Source organism: Miniopterus natalensis, chromosome 1 (assembly GCF_054644295.1).
Source record: "Miniopterus natalensis isolate mMinNat1 chromosome 1, mMinNat1.hap1, whole genome shotgun sequence".
In the NCBI taxonomy this organism is placed as follows: Eukaryota; Metazoa; Chordata; class Mammalia; order Chiroptera; family Miniopteridae; genus Miniopterus; species Miniopterus natalensis.
In genome coordinates, this window is record NC_142081.1 from 173,167,323 (window position 1) to 173,188,831 (window position 21,509).

The following is a 21,509-nucleotide window of genomic DNA, read 5'->3' on the forward strand; positions in this document are numbered from 1 at the left end:
ACCTAATATTTTAAGACACCATGACTGATTTTCTAAAAAATTCATGTCAGATCTTACATATACAAACAAAAGTTGACTGAAGTCTGTAACCTTGAGAAGCTAAATATTAACCTAAATTAAGCTACCACTGTACCAAAAACTTAAATTATTTTGTGAAATTTCCTTCACCTGCCCTTCATAGCATTATTTATAAAAGTGCAACATTATAAACAAAATATCTAAAAATAAATTTGATAATTGTGGCAAACCAAAATAATGGATCATGAAATTATTTAAAGAGTTATTAATAAAAAACTAATAGTCTAGGAAAACGCTGACCACATAATGTTAAGGTGAAAAAAAGAAAAGTAGAAAACCATTAGGAGGTTTCAAAACGGCAACAGAGTAGGTGGATTTTGCTTGCACCTCCACTCAGACTCAAACTGAAAATAAAACTAAGTCGGGAAACAATTATCTTGAATTACCAACTAAAGACTATATGAAGCGGAGACTTATAACCAAAGACTGGCAGAAGAAACCATGAGACTGCACCTGTACAGCAGCTTGCATGCCATGGTTGGGGTTCAGCCTCACACAGTCACTCAGACTGAGGGTAGATCCCAAAAATGAATGAGCCAACAGCAATCAAGACTCAATTATAACAGGAGGGTCCACATAACCCACACAAGGGACATTCCTGGAGGACCCAGGTCAGGAGATCAAGGAAACTGCACCACTGGGTCGCACAGGATAACTACTACATAAGGCCACACCATGAAGACTGGGAGTCATAGCCGTTCTATTTAATACATAGAAACAAACACAAAGAAACAGCCAAATGAAGAGACAAAAAAACAGGGCCCAATTGAAAGAACAGAAGGAATCTCCAAAAAAGAGCTGAATGAAATGGAGGCAAGCAATTTATCTGACATAGAGTTTAAAGTAATGGTCATAAGGATGCTCAAAAAACCTAGTGAGAACTACAACAGCATGAAATAAGACATAGAAATCATAAAATATAACCAGTCAGAAATGAAGAATGACATCAAGAATACACTGGAAGGGCCTGGCCAGGCTGCAATGGTTGAGCATCATCCTGTGGACCAAAAAGATGCCAGTTCGATTCTAGGTCAGGGCACATACCTGGGTTGCAGGTTCAATCCCCGGTCGGGGCATGTATGGAAGGCAACCGAAGACCAATGTGTTCTCATTCTCTGTCTCCCTTCCTTTCTCTAAGCATGTCCTCAGTTGAGGATTAAAAAAAAAATCCAATTACAAACTGGGCAAAATAACTAAATAGACATGTTCCCAAAAAGACACCCAAATGGCAAAAAAACAAAACAAAAAAAAAAACTACATTGAAAGGAATAAAGTAGGTCGGATAAAGCAGAGGATCAAATCAGCGATTTAGAAGACAAGGTAGAAAAACAACACTCAATCTAGAGCAGTAAAAAGAAAAAAGAATTAATCAGAATGAGGGATAGTTTAAAGAAACTTTAGAACAACATGAAATGTTAAAACATCTGCATCACAGGGGTTCCAGAAGTAGAAGAAAGTGAGCACAGGAGAGAACCTTTGTGAAGAAATGACAGAAAACTTCCCTAACTTGGTGAAAGAAAAAGTCATACAAGTTAAGGAAGCACACAGAGTCCCAATCAAGATGAACTCAGAGACACACATTATAATTAAAATGGCAAAGGTTAAAGACAAAGAGAAACTCTTAAAGGCAGCAAGAGACAGATAGTGACCTACAAGGGAGTTCCCATAAGGCTGTCAGCTGATTTCTCAACAAACACTTCAGGCTGGAAGGAATTAGCACAAAGTATTCAAAATAATGAAAAGCAAGGACCTACATCCAAAACTACTCTATCCAGCAAAACTATCATTTAAAATTGAAGACAAGCCTGGCCAGGCATGGCTCAGTGGTTGAGCATGGGCCTAGAATCCAGGAGATCACGTTTCAATGGCTGGTCAGGGCACATGCCTGAGGTGGGGGTTCAATCTAAAGTCAGGGCCATGCAGGAGGCAGCTGATCAGTGACGACTCTCTCATCATTGATGTTTCTATCTCTCTCTCTCCCTCTCCCTTCCTCTCTCTGAAATCAATAAAGATATATTAAAAAAAAACAACTGATGGCGAAATAAAAAGCTTCCCAGACATAAAATGGTTAAAGGAGTTCATTACTACCAAACCAGCATTGCAAGAAATGTTAAAGGGTATGCTTTAAGAAAAAGAAAAAATAGAGAGGAACATAGGTATAAAGGAAAAAAATGGCAATGATACATCTGATAAGGAGTTAATTTCCAAAATATACAAAGAACTTATATAACTCAACACCAGGACAACAAACAATCCAATTAAAAATGGGCAAAGGACCTGAATAGATACTTTTCCAAAGAGGACATACAGATGGACAATAAACATGACAAAAAATGCTTAATGTCACTATCATCAGACAAATGCAAATTAAAGCCACAGCAAGATCTCATCACATACCTGTCAGAATAGCTACCATCAATAAATCAACAAACAACAAGTGCTGGAAAGAATGTAGAGAAAAGGGAACCCTCCTACACTGCTGGTGGGATTGCAGACTGGTGCAGCCACTGTGAAAAACAGTATGGAGTTTCCTCAAAAATTTAAAAATGAAACTGTTTTTTGACCCAGCGATCCCACTTCTGGAAATACTGCCTAACACTGAAACGCCAATGAGAAAGAATATATGCACCTCTATGTTCATTGCAGTGTTATCTACAATAACAAAGACCTGGAAACAGCCCAAATGCCCATCAACAGGTGTGGATAAAAAAGCTGTAGTACATTTACACAATGGAATACTATGCAGCTGTAAAAAAGAAGGAAGTCTTACCTTTTGAGATAGCATGGATGGACCTGGGGATTACTATGCTAAGTGAAATAAGCCAGACAAAGACAAATACCATATGATCTCATAAGTGGAATCTAATAAACAAAATAAACTGACGAACAAGACAGAGTCAGAGGCATGAATACATGGAACTGATTGATAGAAATCAGAGGGCAGGGGGATGGAGGGGATTGTGAAAAGATTAGCCAAACATATGCATAGCCCGTGGACACAGGCAAGTGTGGTGATGACCAGAGAGAGGAGGGGCGGGGGCTGGGTGAAGGAGGGTAAAGGGGGGAAATACGAGGAACATCTGTAATAGTGCCAACAGTAAATAAATAAAACTACGTTAACTTATCATAATTTTGTTTCAACCCACAAGAATAAAAAGATTGGGAAAGCAGCAAAATTTAGGACTTTGAAAGCGGAAGAAAAAATAGTAACTAATTTAGGAGACCAAAGAAATCTGAATCCTAAATCAGCAATGACAATGCAAAGACAATTAAATTTTCATGGCAGAATCCAAAGAGGTTCAGGAACTGACAACATTCAAACCAGTCAAGTATAAATCCTCTAGGAAAAATACTGAAATTTCTTCTCTGAAATATCAGATTACCACAATACAGAAAAAAAACAAAAAGTAAAACAAACTAAAGATACTGACATCAGAGGCTGAAAAAAGCTTAGCCCTACAGTAAAGCCTACAGTCAGGAAGTTCTATTCATATGCACAGAGCTTCCAATCACCTTTTGGGTGACCTACTCTCTCATGACTGAATGGCCAAAGCTCAACAAACATTTGAGAATAGTCAAAGGCGGAAGCCAAAAACAACAAACTTGAAACTTTCAACTTGAAGCCCTGGCCAAGTGGCTCAGTTGCTTGATTATCATTCCAGTTGCGGGTTTGATTCCAAGTCAGGGTACATAACTAGGTTGCAGGTTTGATCCCCAGTCTGGGTGTACAGGAGGCAACTGATCGATGTTTCTCTCTCTCTCCCTTCCTCTCTCTTTAAAATCAATAAAAATATATCCTCAGGTGAGCATTTTAAAAAAAACCCACTTGAAGAAAACAGACTACAGGAAAAAAACACCTAACAAAAACAACCTATCAATAATATTAATATCTTTTGAGACAGAGGGAGTTAAATACTGCATCACTACATGCATGAACAAGAATATGAACAAGAACAGGATGCTACGGTTAAACACTGAAAGCAAATCTTTTTGGCTATTAATAATGTAACAGCAGAAATGAAAAAGTACATAGAAGGGCTGTAAGGATGAAGAAATCTCCCAGAATATGGAAGCTAGATATTAGAGAAAAAAGATAAGAAAATTAAAAGATCAGCATAAAAGGTCTAATATTTGAATAGGGGGTCCAGAAGGCAGAAGAAAGCAGAAAGTTAAAAAATAATAGAAGAAAATATTCCAGAAGTGAAGGATATGTGCTTCCAGATTAAGAGGGTACAAAGGAATGCTTGGTACAATGGATAATACGTCAAGACATTAACTGAAATTTGAGAACAGTGGTGACAAAGCCCTTAAATACTTTCATAGAGAAAAATTATGTATGCACTCATGGACATAATATATTTTGAGAGAAGGTTGTGAAGAAATCTCCCAGAATATGGAAGCTAGATATTAGAGAGAAAAGATAAGAAAATTAAAAGATCAGCATAAAAGGTCTAATATTTGAATGGGGGTCCAGAAGGCACATACATGTTACTGATACCCACCAGTCACTCCTCTTTTGCCCCTCACTCCAAATTATTTAATTACACAACTGTTTTTGTAGACAATTGAGTGACTTTTATTTTCATACCTATTAGACTTCATCTTCTTTCATTTCCCTAATAAACCAACAAAACCTTATTTTTGAAGTATATAAAAGATTTAAGTGTATCAAATGTTTATAATCATGAGGCACTATAATAAACACATGTAGGGACCATTTGTACTATTTTTATCATCTTGTTAGTATGTTTGAAAATTTACTTAATAAAAAGTAAAACAAAAAGTTAAAGAGGCTGACAGGCTGCTTGTCTCTAAGGTTCTGCTCAGTGGTTAGAGCATTGGCTTGTAGACCAAAGGGTCGCAGGGTTGATTACTGGTCAAGAGTACATACCTCAGTTGCAGGTTTGAACCCTGGCACCAGTTGGGGCTTGGGCGCGAGGCAATCAATCAATGTGTCTCTCTCACATTGATTTTTTTCCTCTCTCTCTCCCCTCCTCCCTTCCACTCTCTCTAAAAGTCAATGGAAAAAAATATCCTCAGTGAGAATTAAAAAAAATTTTTTTTTTAAATCTTTCCAATAGATATGAAAAGTACTTAGGTTATAATTCTTTAATGTGTTGCTTTGTCCATTCAGCAGTATAAGTTCAGGTCCTTGTTCTTTTCCTTTCCACAGTACTATAACAGCTCCTTACCTGGTCTCTGACTCCCTCTTCTCCTACCCTGTTGCCAGTTCTTTTTCTATAAACCAGATTTGCCCATGTATTCTACTCAAGAATTTTCAAATGGTTTCCAATTGCCTACACAAATGTCTGCAGGCTAGTTTAAGGTCTTTCTCATCACAGCCCCAATTCTATTTCCAGGCTTCTCACCTATGGTTTCTCTCATCCTCCTCAACTCTCCTTTCATGCTATCTGGTTTTGCTCATGTTGCTCTCTCTGAGAACAATGTTCTATATTCCCCTCTCTCCTATTAAAAAAAACTCTTTCTTCTTTCAATTATGAACTTTCTCTTGCTAGACTCCACAATGTAGGATAACTCACTCTCTTCTGAACTCCCTACTGCACTTTGTCAAAACCATCAATATAACATTTGTCACAATATATTGTGGTTACTTCATATGTACACTTCACTGAAATTATAAGCTCCTTGAATACAGAAACCCTGTCTTTCTGTAGCATTAACACAGTGCTATGCATACTGGAGGTGCTCAGATATAACAAGAAAACTGGGGAAGGTTTTTTCCTTCTTTCTCACCAATCCTAATAATTCCAGTTCAAATAGATGGGTAAAGCTTGGACTTTCTTTATCCAACCACATCACAAAATGTGGTCAGAATAGTGTTAACTTAAAAGTCACTCTCCTATTAACAAATAGGCAGTAACTCCTCTAACTCATACTCCTTGTTTCTAGGCTTTCTAGAATTAAACCACATTCCACAAAATCATCTCTCTTCTCCTTTCCAAAAAAGAGCTCTGATCCGATAAGACTAATTTCTTAAATAATCCTCTCATCTACTACTAATCAGTTAAAACATAAGTTTCTTTGTCCAAACCTTTTCCTCAATCTCTAATACTTCTCCTCTCTACACTCTCAAGGCTCTGATAAAAATGACATATGCTTCTCTATTGCAGCACACTTTAGACTTTAAAAAAAAAATCAGAATGAACCAATGTAATTTCTAATCCTAAACTAATTTCTAACCCTCACTTCTCCAATTTCTGTAGCATTTTGTCTAAAATATACATTTTAGCAGTTAATATCTAAGAAATCTACTTCTGCATATTTGGGGTACCAATTACATTTTTATAATTTTTTTGTACTCTTCAGAGCAGCAGGATAGCAAAAAAGACAGCTCCTATTTTTTCAAAGAAAAATAATCCCACAGAAATCTGAAAAGGATATTTCTTAAATTTAAGGTGATAGAAACTTTCCTGAAATCAATGTAAATCAAATTGTAGCCTAAAAATATCAAACACTCCCACATACCATTAGTTGCAGATTTTGAGCATTATCAATACATCCTACAGATCACAATATACATTAAGAAAAAAATGTGAGTCACATATATTAAAATACACTATTTTTAACAGATCAGTAATATTGAACATTGCTGAGGCAAGAAAAATTATTAGATTACACTGATCAAATTCATGTATTGAATTTATTCATTCAGAATCAAATAAATTAGAATGAAATAATGATCTCCTCTCATATAACCAAAAGAAAGTTCAGAAATAATTTTTCAATAGACAGTATGTATATTAAAAAACTAATTCACAATGGCCACCTTCAATATGAGACCAGTCCCTCAGAAGTTTTCTTAGTTGTTTTTTTTTAGCTTAAGAAGTTCACTGCAAAAGGACAAAGTATATAGAAGCTGGCAGTTTACAAAGGAAGTTCTCATTTCTGTTAGAATACAAAGTACCCCTGCAAATGAACTATTTCATAATCCAAGCAACTTTTCTATCTACTCACTGTAATCATGTATAACTATATATTCAATGCCTAAATAAGTAGATAACACCAAAAAGAACCTGATGCCCATTTAAAATATGAAAAAACATTACCACACACTTTCAAAATAGTTATAGAACAAGAACCAAATACCCAGTGTAGGATATACATTAAAATCAAATTCTCTACATAGAACTGTGTCCAGCAGAGCAGCTACATCTGCGGATACAGCACATGCATTGCATAAGGCACTATTTCAGTGGAAAGAGCTGCAGTCCCAAAAGGGGCACAAAAAAGTTCCTGTCCAAAAATTTCCCTAAATATACAAACCAATCTAAAAGCCACTCCCCGTCTTCATCCCAGTGTCATTCAATATAAGATTCAAGAATTAAGATAAAGAAAGAAGAGTATACAATCAAGAGTAGGTTGCTATGTATTGCAGAAGTAAGAAAATACATTATTCTTTGGACTGGGTCTGTGATTATATGGAATAGAGAAGCCAGAAGTCAGACTTGGTGTCCAAGTGGTAGTAATATCAACCTTCAAGTCCCTCACTAAACCTACTCCTTTTCGAAGAATTTAAAAATCAATGGCTTTATCCTATTTCGCTGAGTCTTAGGGACTCACAAAGAATGCGTAAGATTCTTGAGCTATCTTAGACTACACCAATAATTTCAGTGTCATACTAATAAGTCATCTTCCTTACCATTTTTTTAAAAAAAAATTAGGAAAAATTAATCTCTAATTCTGAGATTATAGCATGATCTATAATAACAGCTTAACCTGCTGGCATGAACTTTTATATCCTACAAACATATACTATGACTCAAAATAAAACCACAACATATAGCAAGAATAGTTTTACTTGGCATGTTAGTATAATAGGCTATAAATTCACATGCTTGCAAAAGTGGAGATAAAAACAACAATCAGCAAATTTGTAAGTCACCAGGAAGCTGAAGGTTTGGAAAAAAGGAGCTATTTCCACTTTAATCTGGTCCCTTGAGTAGTGGTATGGAAGCAGACTCAAGAACAAAAAAAAAATAAAAATAAAAAAATGAGAGCAACCAAGGATAATTTACTAAAATTCACCTTAAAAAGATTGAATCTGCCATCTTGGATCTCTGCACCTGGTGTAACTTCCATAGTACAGTCTTCGGCCTAAGTTAAATAACATATTCCCCATTAAGATACCACATAATTTTTAATTAATAGGCCATATAAAGACAAACTAGCTGTGGCTAGTCTGTGACTTGAAACTAAGAACATCAGAAAATCATTAATATGAAACTAAAAGGGAAGGAAGAGAAAAAAACAAACATGGTAAAAAGAATGGAATTTTTAAACTATCATATAGCTTTTAATCACCTTTAGAGGAAAAAGTGATTTATTTGGGAAGTAAAACTGGGACAGTTGAAAACACTGGAGTGTTTTGGAACATTTATTAATTACCGTAATTTTATTTGTAGTAGAGGTAACTGGTATAACTTCAAGTCCCATTCGTATCCTCTTTTGTTTTTCACAGTAAGCTTTCCAGGTATCTTCATTAAACCCATAATTAAAATAATCAGAAAGATCAGCACCTAAAGATAAAACACACTGTTAGTGTACAAATATTTCAATTCTATTTTTTATGTGGCATATAAAATATAATAAACTACAAAATATAAATTTAGAGTCCTATTAGTCTTACTACCTTTTCTAATTTTACCAGCTCTCCCAATTACCATAAAGCAATAGAACTGTAAGAATTTTTGATCAAAATTATTTCCTTTAGAAATGCATTATAAAAAAGCAATATGCAAGTCTACTTTAATATAATGCTAGGCTATCAGCAAGATTTAAAAAATTCATTATTAATGATTAATTTATTATTATATTAATTCATTATTACTCTCATGAGCTTAAGACTACAGAAATGACATTAAAACAATACTCTAAATTGATACTGAAAAATACTTTTCTAATGACTATTTATACTATAAATCTTTTGAAACCAATATAATCCACAATAACCTTACCAGGTTTACGCCATGGTTTATCTTCAAAAGAATCCAAATCTACCTCCAAGAGTGGAACTCCATTAATGCTTCCAGGTGCATCAAGGTCTACCCCTTTGACTTTTGTTCCTGTTTTATAAAATTACAAAATAGTGAAGGAGCTACATTAGTAAGAAGCTGAAAGATAGTGTGATATCTTTTTACTGTTGCACTAAATATGGTAAAGGTTCCAAACAAAGCATTAGAGTACTGTTTCCCATAAAGAAAAGGTAAGGTCCAACTTAATTGTATAGCTATAAGATAAAATGGACAGAGAGATTACAAACTTGTTATTTACAATAAGGGATTCCTATACCACTAGGAAGTTGCTAACTTCCATGTTTTAAATTAGTTTTTGTACAGGCTGTGAGCTAAGAAATGTTTTTACATTTTTAAAGGGTTATAAGACAAACAAGTAAAAGAAAAAACAAAAAAACCCCACCATGGCAGGAACTTTATGGCCCACAGGGCCTAAAATCTTTATCTAGCCCTGTAATATATGGTGAAAACTGATATCTATTTTATACATACACACACACACACACACACAAAATATATATTTTTTTAATCCTCACCCAAAGATATTTTTTCCATTGCTTTTTGGGGGGGGGACACATCGATGTGAGACACATGGATTAGTTGCCTCCCACACATGCCCCAACCAGGGTCAGGGATCCAGCCTGCAACCGAGGTATATGCCCTTAGCCAGAATTGAACCTGGAACCCTTTAGTCTGAGGGCCGATGCTCTAACCGAGCCAAACCGGGCAGGGTAAAACTGATATTTTTAATTGCGCTGTAACAGTTATTACAATCATTTATCACCTACTCATATATATGCCTTATTTTCTACTGATGCAGCTGCAAATAAAAATTTTACCTGTAGTTCCATAAACTCTTCCTCCTGTCTTGATGTTAAGATTTACAGGTGCTGTACCATAACTCCTGAAAACAAAATAAAAATTATCCTGAGAAACTTAAACATAAACAGCAACACATTCAATGTATACAAATTATACACCCACAGAGTAAACTGACAATGACACACACTGTAGAAAATGTTTTAAACTAAAAGTCTGTCACTTGCTCAATAAAAGATAAAAACAAATACTGTTTAAAAGCCTGACTTGTTTTCCTTCTCAGACACCTACTACTAACTTAATATCCCACTACAGCACACTTCACAGGAAATCTGGCTGGGAATGGAGGAGGAGTCCAGATGCTTTGTCTTCACTTCGTCTCCTAGTTTAAACTTCTAGAACTCCTCGCCTCCTGCAACAATGAAATTTCTCCACCCCTTTCCAAACCCACCGACCTCCCTTTAATACTTCCTGCACTTGATACTGTTGATAAATCCTCTTTCAAATACCCATGGAGTACATCCATCCATGAAATGAATTTACATAAAATTCAAAATAAGTCTAGAGTGAAAGCAGAACAGTGCCTGGTGGTGGTCCGCAGCTAATGATTGAGAGAAAACAAGAGGGGCAAGTTTCCAGAATGCTAACGGTGTTTCATATCTTGATTTGGATAGTTGTTGCATGAATTCATACACTCTAAAAAATCACTGAGCTGCACCTTTTAAAATGTAGTACAACATACATGTTATGGGGGGGGGGATGTAGACTCAGACAGACCCAAGTTCAAGTACAAGTTTTGTTATTAATTGTATAACCTTAACACTCCATAGACCTTGTATAAATTTTCTGTAATATGAGTTTACAGACAATTCTCTGCTTTTCTATATAATGTGTTCTTGTAAGAGTACGAAAATCATATATATTGACCAAAATAGACTTACACATTGGGGAGGTTAGGGAAAAGGGGACAGAAGGGAGTAAGGAAGAAGGCTCAATTCCCACAGAGCAAAAAGCTCTTAGACCTCAAGTTATAGACAATTCTTTCAACGATATATTTCTCACATCATATTCATGTTATTTAATTTGGTTCTTTACCCTAGCAAGTTTAGCCAACTGGACTTGTGAAGATTCGCTGCCACTTGTCTGCCTAGTAATTTCCACCTTTTGGTCTCCAATGTACTAAATTTATGAGATCTAGGTTATTCATTTACATAGCACTGTTATGTACTCAATTAACTACTTTAGAAACCTCTAAGTTATTGGGTCCTTTTTCTCCCTCTCCATACACAACCAACTAGTTACCCATTTATTTCTATTTATTACTCACTCTAATATACCTTATTTTCCCATCCATCCCTGCTGTTGGCTTAGTTTGGATTATCTCATGTGAACAATCACTTCAACAACTAATTTCTATCGAGTCCATCTCAACTACTGCTGCTAGTTATCTTTTCAAAGAAGCTGACTTGCCTAAAGAACCTTCAAAGGTTCATGATAACATAGCAGAAACATCCTAACTCCTTCCTCCCTAAGTGGTTTTTGAACCCCCTCTCTCCTACCTTCACCCTCCACGCACCAGATGTAGTCATGCTTGCACTACATCTAAGTAGTACCCTCTCCTAAACCATCTGTCCTCTCTTCCTTTTAACTCAAGGATCATGCAAACAAGTTAAAATATTACCTCCTCTAGGATCTTCAACACCTGTAGGCTTTTAGTGACTCTCAAAGCTTTCAAATCACTTTGTATATGTTCTGATTCTAGCACTTACACTGAGCTAAAATATTTGCTCACATCTGTCTTCCTCACTACTTCTGGTAAGTAAGGACTATATTATTTTTTATATCCCCACCATCAATTAGTACAGCGTCAGACAAACTGTCTTTAAAAAGTGTTTACTGCCCAGCCGGGCGTGGCTCAGCGGTTGAGCATCAACCTAGGATCCAGGAGATCGGAGTTCAATTTCCGGTCAGGGCATCCTGCCCAGGTTGCAGGCTCAGTCCCCAGTGGGGGAGTGCAGGAGGGAGCCAATTGATGACTCTCATCATTGATGTTTCTATCTCTCTCTCTCCCTCTCCCTTCCTCTCTCTGAAATCAATAAGGATATATATATATATATATATATATATATATATATATATATATTTTTTTTTTTTTTAAAGTGCTTACTGAAAGAATAAATGAATCTCAAAGATATAGCTAAGAACCCACTTCTCTATATAAGACAAATTATTCCTGCCAGCTTTTCTTCCTACCTTATAGATAAAATGAAGTTTGTAACAAAAGTATGTTATAAAAAAATGCTATTTTGTACTTTATAACAGCTAACAATAAACCAATTTACTATTGTTCCTTGAACATAATTTGTTCTATAAATATGCTTGCGTACACAAAATAAACTGTCACCAAATTTAATTTTCTCACTGGCTGTCTTTCAGTTTTCAAGGAATGTATCTTGAGATATCAAGGTTAAAGAAGCTTTATACCCTTCAGAAAGATCTGTAACTTACTTTGAAATGCATTAAAAATACATTAAAAAAATAAAGTTGAAGGTTCAATCCCTGGTCAGGGCATGTAAGGGAGACAACCAATCAATGTTTCTCACATAGATGTTTCTCTCCCTTCCTCTCTCTAAAATCAATAAAAAAAACATATCCTTGGATGAGGTTAAAAAAAAACATTAAAAAATAGATGAACTGATGAATAGGTAAATGCATGGATAGATAGAGGTGTGTGTGTGTGTATCTCCTACCCATGTATGTATGTATGTATATATGTGTATTACATATATGTATATATGTATATGTAATAAAACAAACATAGCAAATATAAACTGTGCAACCTAGGTAATGGGTGAATGAGTATTCACACCTCGATTCCTTCAACTTTTTTGAATATTTGAAAATTTTCATAATCAAATGTTGAGGAAAAATGTTCAAAGACAACTGTTTTAATACACAAGTCTACTTGGTCAATAAACATTTACTGAATATTTACTACATGTAAGGCAATATAAGGAATAGGAAAATTCATAAACCAAGATTTCTGCTCTTAAGGAATTTAGAGCCTAACCATGTATAAACATAACTAGAATTCATGAAACTTGAAATTGCTGTAAGAAATAAAGTTCACATAAAGTACTATGGGAGTCTATGTGCATTTAATATCTGCGTGTGATTCCTACCAAAAATTGGTCATATTAAAAGAAATCACCACTGATTTCTATACTTGCAAATACAAATAATTTTATATAAAAGTATTTACTAAATATGCCATGAGTACTGCTGTTATACCAAAGTGTTTCTTTTGCATAATGAAGATGGTAAAAGGCCTATTAGCACAGAGGTCTGCTAACATTATAAGCCAGCCCAATACTATTTACTTTAAGTGGGGATGAGGAGAACTTCGAGAGTTATCTATCTCGTCTGGCCGGGAGTAGCTCAGCGGTTGAGCATCGACCTAGGATCCAGGTGATCAGGGTTCGATTCCCGGTCAGGGCACATGCCCGGGTTTTGGGCTAGGCAGCCAATCAATGACTCATCATTGATGTTTCTATCTCTCTCTCTCTCCCCCTCTCCTTTCCTCTCTCTGAAATCAATAAAGATATATACATTTAAAAAAAAGAGTTATCTATCTTTAACATAAATAATTTAGTCTCTTCTCAACCCTGCTCCCCAAAAAATTGCTAGGGTTTTAAAATTACACAGGTAGTCATTATAATGCAAAAGTGACTTCCTAAAATAAATAACTTTTGAAAAAGAAAAGGCTCTACTGAAGAGATAAAATGCAAGGGTGGGCAAAACTTGTGAATATACAAAAGACTTTATTCTTGTATTATTTATTTATTCATTACTGTATTACCATCATCATTATCATCATCATTAATTACCTACTTTTGACTACCCAGTATTCAAAAGTACTTATGTGTACTGTATATATACTGGTTGAGTCCAGATAAGGCTGCTTAGTAAACTATGTAGTACGATTAATGAAAAGTTTATTTTATCTTCCCAATGCAAAACTACATTATACATCCAATCCGAAAAACACCAAAGACGACCTTGACTTTTATTCTACCACCAAAACAAAATCACAAGCTATACTTTAATATATTGCCTTCCAATATTTCTGTAAAATTTTTCATGTGCTCAATGAGTCAATGATAGCCCAGTTCACTTGATTCAGAATTTTACCAACTATGAAACATGAGACAACACATTGGCCTAAAAAGTCTACAGGATAATTAACAACTTAAAAAAAAACACTATGAGAAATACTTATATTGTTTCTATTAAAACAATTTACAAACCTAAACTCAGATTTGGATAATAAAATCAGAGAATACAAATGCAAACTGCAATTTAAGGCTTTCTAATTCTAACCAAAGCATTTGTTGTACTCATTTATGAAAACACTTTAACTTCAGGAATCAAAAATACTGCTGCTTCCATATAACTTTACCTAATTATCTTTAGGAAAGAATTATTTTCGTGGTGAAATACCCTTTTATCATGAGCTGCAATTAAAATATGATGCGATATGTTTAAATTGCAAAGTTTAGTTAACATGCACCACCACACATAGTCACAAATATTTTTTTTCTGGGGATGAGAATTTTTAAGATCTATTCTCTTGGCAACTCATGGAGAAAGTTTAACAAGAGTTCTTTCATATCATGGTAAGATGGAAAAATGTAAAAACAATAGGCACACTACCTTTGATTTAGTCACAAAATTGTTACTTAAAAAGAACTTACCCATACTGTGGTGCTCCTGTTTTAATGTCTCCTATAGTGACATGAACATCATCCTCATCATCATCACTGTCACTATCACTATCATCTTCAGTCTCAGTCACTTTCTATACCAACATAAACAATTATAAAATACATTAAATAATCCATTTCAACACCTAATATGAATAAATGAAAAAGTAACCATTTTGTGATTAAGCTATAATTCTACACAAAACAGTTACAAGTTCACAGAACTGTTACTTATTTCAACTCATTTATAACATCAATGCTTTACATGATAAAAAAAAAAAGGGTAAGAATGAAAACCTTTTTTCGCCATCTTTTTTTAAATAGTGCCGCATGTCTCTTTCTACCATAACAGTTCCTCTTACAAAAAAGATCTAAGGCAATTTACTAAGATAATAAGATAAAATTATAAAAAAAGTATTTGAGAAATTCTTGATAAGAAAAAAAAATGAAGTTAAGAGGAAAACAATTTTAATAATCAGTGTCATGGTTAAAAAGTAACAAATAGTTAAGAAGCAGCTCACTTATTCCTGGAATTCATTTACACCTAGGAGAGGCCCTGCATGCAAATAGTCGAGGAAATGTTTTGTTTCTATGAGTAAAAGTAGGACCATTTATAAAGGTTTGTTTTGGCTCTAAAAGGCTATGTTATGCTTAGTCAAATATTAAATTTAAAAAATAGAAAACCTAGGCAAAATAATTTTTGTATACAAATTCAAGCTTGCTGAGTAACAATGGGGGGTGTTAGAATGTTAAAAATAGTCATAGGGCCCATAATACGTTCACACCCCCAAAGAAACATCACTTTCAACAGGCATGAGGTCAAATACTATCACTTATACAAAAAAATTTTTTTCTAAAAAACATGACAATCAAATTTAGGCTTCAAGACTCAAACATTTGCTTTGAAAATCAGGGTATGATCTATTTAGATCAGGAGTGGGGAAAATTTTGCTGCCAAGGACCATTTGGATATTTGTAACATCATTCTCGGGCCATCCAAGATTATTAACTTAAAAATTAGCTATGAAAAAAACTCTTAGATTTATTGAATTTTGAGTCCCGCCTGCAGTTGCCTTGTCAGGGCCAGGCCAAATGATTTCTCCGGCCGTGCCAGGCCCACAGGCCATACGTTTCCCACCCATCCTTTAGATGATCTATGACCACTCAGTTCCTTGAAATAAACATCAAAGCCTTTGCACATGCCCTATTTCACCTGAAATCTTCCCACTACTCCTCTTTCCTATGGTTTTGAGAGTACCAGATGAGATAGGTGATGTAAGGGGGGCCAGATCAAGCAGGATACTGAAAGCCATATTAAATTTTGGCTTTATTCCTAAGTGAAGGCAAAACTACTGATAAAGATTTTAAACAAAGAACTAGATTTCAAAGCCTTCTGTTACCGGTTTAGTTACGCCGTTCTCAGCAGTTTCATCTTCAGTTCCAGATGGAGGATTATTAGCACTACAAACAAAAATAAGTACACATACCTAGTATTAGTTTTGAGAAGTACAGATAAGGTACACTAGTATTTTTAAACTATGTCTGATAGTTTCCTAAAATTGTTTCCACTAGATAGTAAAAAAATGGATGGTAAAAACTACCTACCCGTCTTACTCCATTCCTCATGCCTTGCATAAAACAATTACTCAACATTAGAAATAGAATGGAACTGCCTCCACAATTTGTTAATGATGTCAAATTTACAATTTGATGGTGGGCTATAATTTGAGTTGTGTGGGTTTTTTTTTCATTTTTAAAATATGCATCACATTTATCCTAAATCTTTACTGAACTTCCACTGTGTGCCAGGTACTACTGTAATTGTCAAGGACTAAGTAAGTTTCCTCTTTTCAGATTTGTCATATGATCACATTAACTCTTTTAGTATTCAGTTAATATACATGCTTCTTCCTGGCTTTCTGTTTCATCATCATTTTATTGAATGTATGTTCCCTATTGTATAAAAAATAAATCTTAAGATAAAAAAGTTTATCTTCATTTAAAACTGCTTTCCAATTTTACACTAATGACAGCTGCAGACTAATTTTAATGCATTAAAAGACTAATTACTTTTTTAAGGCCAGTTAACACCTGAATTTGCCGTTATAACGAAATCGACACAACAATAAGACACTCTTATTCTCATATTATCTTCTTCTCAAGTATCTTATCTCAAGCATATGGCCATTACCAATCAAAAAAACCTTCTAGTACTGTAGCATAATTGGTTTATTATATTTTTAATAATTATAATTTTCATAGTGGGAATTAACCATTAACCTCATTTTATAGATGAGGAAATGCAAGTACAAAGCAACTAACAATTACTCAGTTCAAAGAACTCACGAGATTTCTGCTATTTCCTAAACTTCACTCTATGTCAAGCAGTTTCAATATAAATCAATTTAATTTCTACCTTGATATTTTTAATACAATCTCCAAATAAAGTAAAATGAAGGATAAACACTGATAGCTTATCTGTTATATTTTCACTGTTCTATTGCTTAACTCAAGAAAACAAACCTGCAACTATATTTCTTCAGTACATTTACCTCCTGCTTAAATAAGCTTCTAGGTAGCCAGATAGATGTTCAGCTTGTTTATGTCACAAAACAGTATGGTTAGCCAAAACACAGACAGATAAAACATGAGAGAATTGGAGACAGTATAATGCAATGGTTAAGAACAGAGGCTTTAACAATTCACCAGTCATAAAGAAGCAGAGGAATATTCTAATAACAAGGACTCAGCTCACTTAGGGCAATGCAATGATATATCAAGCTGGATACTAGAATTACACTTTGGTGCTCTCTTCCCCAATGAACTTTTAGAAGTTTTAATTCTCTATCACCATTAAAATGCTAAAAACATGACAAAATCATAAACATGTTCTAGAAAAATAAAAATATTAAGGGTAGATCTTTTCCACAGGATGAAATAAATTTAATAACTCTCCAAATAAAGTTTTATTAAGGAATATAATGCCATTTTGACAGTAATGCACAGGGAAGGCAAAAGGCCTCTCTCCAATAAATTTAATCAAGTTGTGTACTAAAACTAAAGAATGCTCAATCAGAAAATAAACTTCAAGAATTGTAGCCAAAAACTAATATTAACAAAAGTTAATGGAATAAAAGTTAGCTCATAAAAAAGTGTATTTAGTCCGGCAGCCGTGGCTCTGCGGTTGAGCATCAACCTATGATCCAGATTGCGGTTCGATTCCCAGTCAGGGCACATGCCCAGGTTGTGGGCTCGATCCCCAGTTGCAGGCGTGCAGGATGCAGCTGATCTGTGATTTTCTCGTCATTGATGTTTCTATCTCTCTCCCTCAACTCAATAGACACACATTGAAAAAAAAGTGTATTTAGTTGTGAATCAATTATTATTATTATTTTTTAATATATCTTTTATTGATTTCAGCGACAGGGAGAGGGAGAAACGTGAATGATTAGAGAGTTGTTGTTGATGGGCTGCCTCCTGCAGGTCCCCAACTGGGGATAGAGCCTGCAACCCAGGCATGTGCCCTGACCAGGAATCGAACCCCGATCTCCGATCTCCGATCTCCGGCTGGGCTCAATTAATTTCTTGACCAAATGAAAAACAGGGCATGAAGAAATATTTAATTACTTTCCAAATTATAAATTACACAAATCCTCACTTTGTGGTTAAGATCAGCATTAGAAGCTGGGTTGGGCATATATACATTTAAAAACTAGATGATAAAATTTCAAATACAGCAATGAGTTTTTAAAAACCATCTTCCAATACAAGGGAGAGTTTTAAGTGGGGAAGAACAGTCTAATTTCAGCATCCCCAAAGCTTTTCTATTTCTACTTTTCACTTAGTCCTTCCATTCACTTCTTTTTAAGTAACAGCTTGAAATATAATTCAGGTTGCGGGCTCGATCCCCAGTCGGGGTGTGCAGGAGGCAGCCGATCAATGATGACTCCTCTCATCATTGATGTTTCAACTCTCTCTTTCCCTCTCCCTTCCTCTCTGAAATCAAAAAAGATATATTTTTTAAAAAAAGAAATATAATTCATATACCACACAATCCACTCATTTCAAATGTGCAACTCAACGGTTTTTAGTAAGTTTACAAAATAGTGCAACAATAACGATTATCTAATTCCAGGACATTTTCATCGCCCCAAAAAGAAATCTTGTATATATTAGTCACTCCCCATTTTGCCCTGTATTCAGTCTGGGCAAACACTAACTACTTGGTATCTCTATGAATTTACCTATTCTGCCCATTTAATATAAACAAAATTATACAATATGTAGTCATTTGTGACTGGCTTCTTTCACTTAGCATATTTTCAAGATTCACCCATGCTGCAACACACAAATACTTCATTTCTTTTTACTGCCAAATAGTATTCCAGTGTATAAATATACCACATTTTCTCTATCCATTCATTATTTGATGGACATAAGTTATTTCCATTTTTTGGTTATTATGAATAGTGCTATGAACACTCATGTACAGCAAGCAGAAACTCAAGTAACATCCTTTCGTTCAATGTCATTTTGTTACAACGCTGATGAGATGCCTAGGAACATAACTTTGTTTATACCAATTAGCCTATGGCAGAATTGGTCTTTTTAAAGGTAGTTTCACTTAAATTCGCAGAACCTAACGACATTGTTAAGTGAGAACATACTGTGCAAGTTTTTGCATGGATGTATGTTTTGATTTCTCTTAAGGTATAAGACTAGGATTGGTATTCCTAGATTATATAGTGACTCTGTGTTTAATCTTTTGAGAAACTGCCAGACTGTTTTCCAAAGTATCTGCACCATTTTACAACCCCAACATCAGTGTATGAGGGTTCCAATTTCTCCATATCCCCACCAGCACCTGTTGCTGTCTTTTTTATTACAGTCATCCTAGTAAGTATGAGGTACTACTTCCTCCACTTATTAAAACCAAATATTCTCTAAAAGCTGTGGCTTTTTCAACCACCCCTTCCTTCCCCATTACAGAACACTAAGGCCTCTGGTCAGAGTAAAGTCAGCATATCCATTAACTTGTATGCGTTTGTTTTAAAATTTAGAATTCAGTTTCTGGCTGCCTGTACATGTTCTATAAACGATACTCCTGCTTTTCTAGTAATCTAAAAAAGGGAGCTAATCTTACAAAAAATTCATTAATCCTACTTTGCATTTAAATACAAAATGTTGAAATTATAACAAAAGTGCATTACACCATCATAAATATTGTGAAAGTAGTAATTTAAGATTATAAGTTAAAACTCTTTTCTTAGCAGTCTCATGGTTATACTATATACTCCACTTAAGAGGAAGTTATTTAACACTGAAAAGTATTTAAATCCTTACTTCAAAATCTTTGTCTCCTAAGCTACTACAAATAAACAGACTGGTATGAGATTAGGTCCTGAAATAGGAATAAACTCCCAAAGATTCGATGTCTCCCAACCTTTAGTCAAAATGTAATCAAACCAACGATTATAATGAAATAATTTTGACAAATGGTTGATAGAACCACTGTATGACACGATCTGTGTTATCAACAAGAAATTTCACTAACCTGGTATTTTCTTCTTCTGGCCTTTCAACTTCATTTTCATCTACCAAAAAAAACACATAAATAAATAAATAAAATTAAACAAACTACTCAAAGAAACCAGTAGTATGAAAATCTGAAGTGATCATCACAAGCACTAACCTAGGTCCTTTGCCAAATCACTGTGCACATGCACGTCCCATGGGCCTATAAGCACATCCAAAGTTAGATCACCTTATAATGACTTAACAAGATATGTCTTTTATGAAAAATAAAAAAGTCAGACTTCCATAAAAATAAACTTAAGAGGTATTAAAAGCATCTAGATCTTTGTAAAAGGAACCCTACATATTTACATTTCAAAGAGTATTACTAATACTATATCTTGGCACCAAAGACAAATTATTTTATTTTACAAGCTTATCAAAATCAAAGTTTGTCAAAGTCACATCATCAAGGAGTTAGGTACATGGTGCCCAAACTTAGACTTTTACTATACTCTTCTAAACACAATCAAGACCATACATTTCTGGCAAGGTACAAATATTAATTTTCAAATCTAATATTTGTAACAAACAAGAAGGGGCTGTGACTTAACAAAAGTTAAAAAAACAACTGTCTAAACAAGTCCCTCTCAAAACAGAAATACAAGATGCATTAAATTTATTTAGAAAAAAATAAATACATAAAATGATACTGAAAACTGTAAGCCTAAGGGACATGTGTTACTTCTATGATGTAGGTAAAAGAGCAGTCTCTTAAATAAGAAAAACTTCACCTTCATACACACAGGAGACATTCGGGGTTTTCTTTATGGGCCATAATGTATTCCATGTCTTTCTTTCTCTCTTAATTAATTATTTTTAAAGCACGCCTTTCAGACAAGGAGGTACCCTTGCAGGTGCATTCCATACAAACTGACCATCAAGAAACAAGACGTTAGTTTTACAGCATCAACTTTATTTAGCTATTACAGAACGACTGTTGCTTAAAGAAAGGGACACGAAGGGCATCCTACAATCAAGGGGCTTGAAGAGACACACCAGCACTGCTCAGAATCGATATGAAAAACAAGAATAAAAAGCGCGGAGGCAAAGGGGCCGAGCAGCCCCGGCTGGGCGGAGGGAGGCGGGGGCCAGGCCCCGCGCCCCAGACCCGGCGTCGCGGGGTGCGGGCATGTTTGGGGGTGTGGGCTGGGCAAGAGGAGGCCGAGGCGGGCTGGGGAGCGCGCACAACGCGCCGGGCCTGACTTAGGCCGAACCAGGTTCCGTCCGAGAGGCCCCAGGC

General features: G+C 35.0%; 1 protein-coding gene across 17 annotated transcripts in view; it reads right to left on the minus strand.

The window, feature by feature from the left end:
• The window catches only part of FIP1L1 (factor interacting with PAPOLA and CPSF1), a 78,176-nt gene that overhangs the window by 56,295 nt on the left and 372 nt on the right, over positions 1-21,509 (minus strand). For 4 of the 17 annotated variants that reach the window (XM_087827494.1, XM_087827489.1, XM_016207150.2 and 1 more), the window contains exons 2-9: positions 20,385-20,429; positions 20,247-20,286; positions 16,093-16,153; positions 14,684-14,787; positions 9,950-10,014; positions 9,054-9,161; positions 8,485-8,615; positions 8,125-8,193 (exon numbers count right to left, since the gene is read on the minus strand). In XM_087827494.1, coding sequence (XP_087683620.1) covers positions 8,125-8,193; positions 8,485-8,615; positions 9,054-9,161; positions 9,950-10,014; positions 14,684-14,787; positions 16,093-16,153; positions 20,247-20,286; positions 20,385-20,429 — 623 coding nt within the window. The remainder of the gene's footprint in view (positions 1-8,124; positions 8,194-8,484; positions 8,616-9,053; positions 9,162-9,949; positions 10,015-14,683; positions 14,788-16,092; positions 16,154-20,246; positions 20,287-20,384; positions 20,430-21,509) is intronic. The other 13 variants (XM_087827502.1, XM_087827499.1, XM_087827484.1 and 10 more) reach the window with 4 other exon arrangements.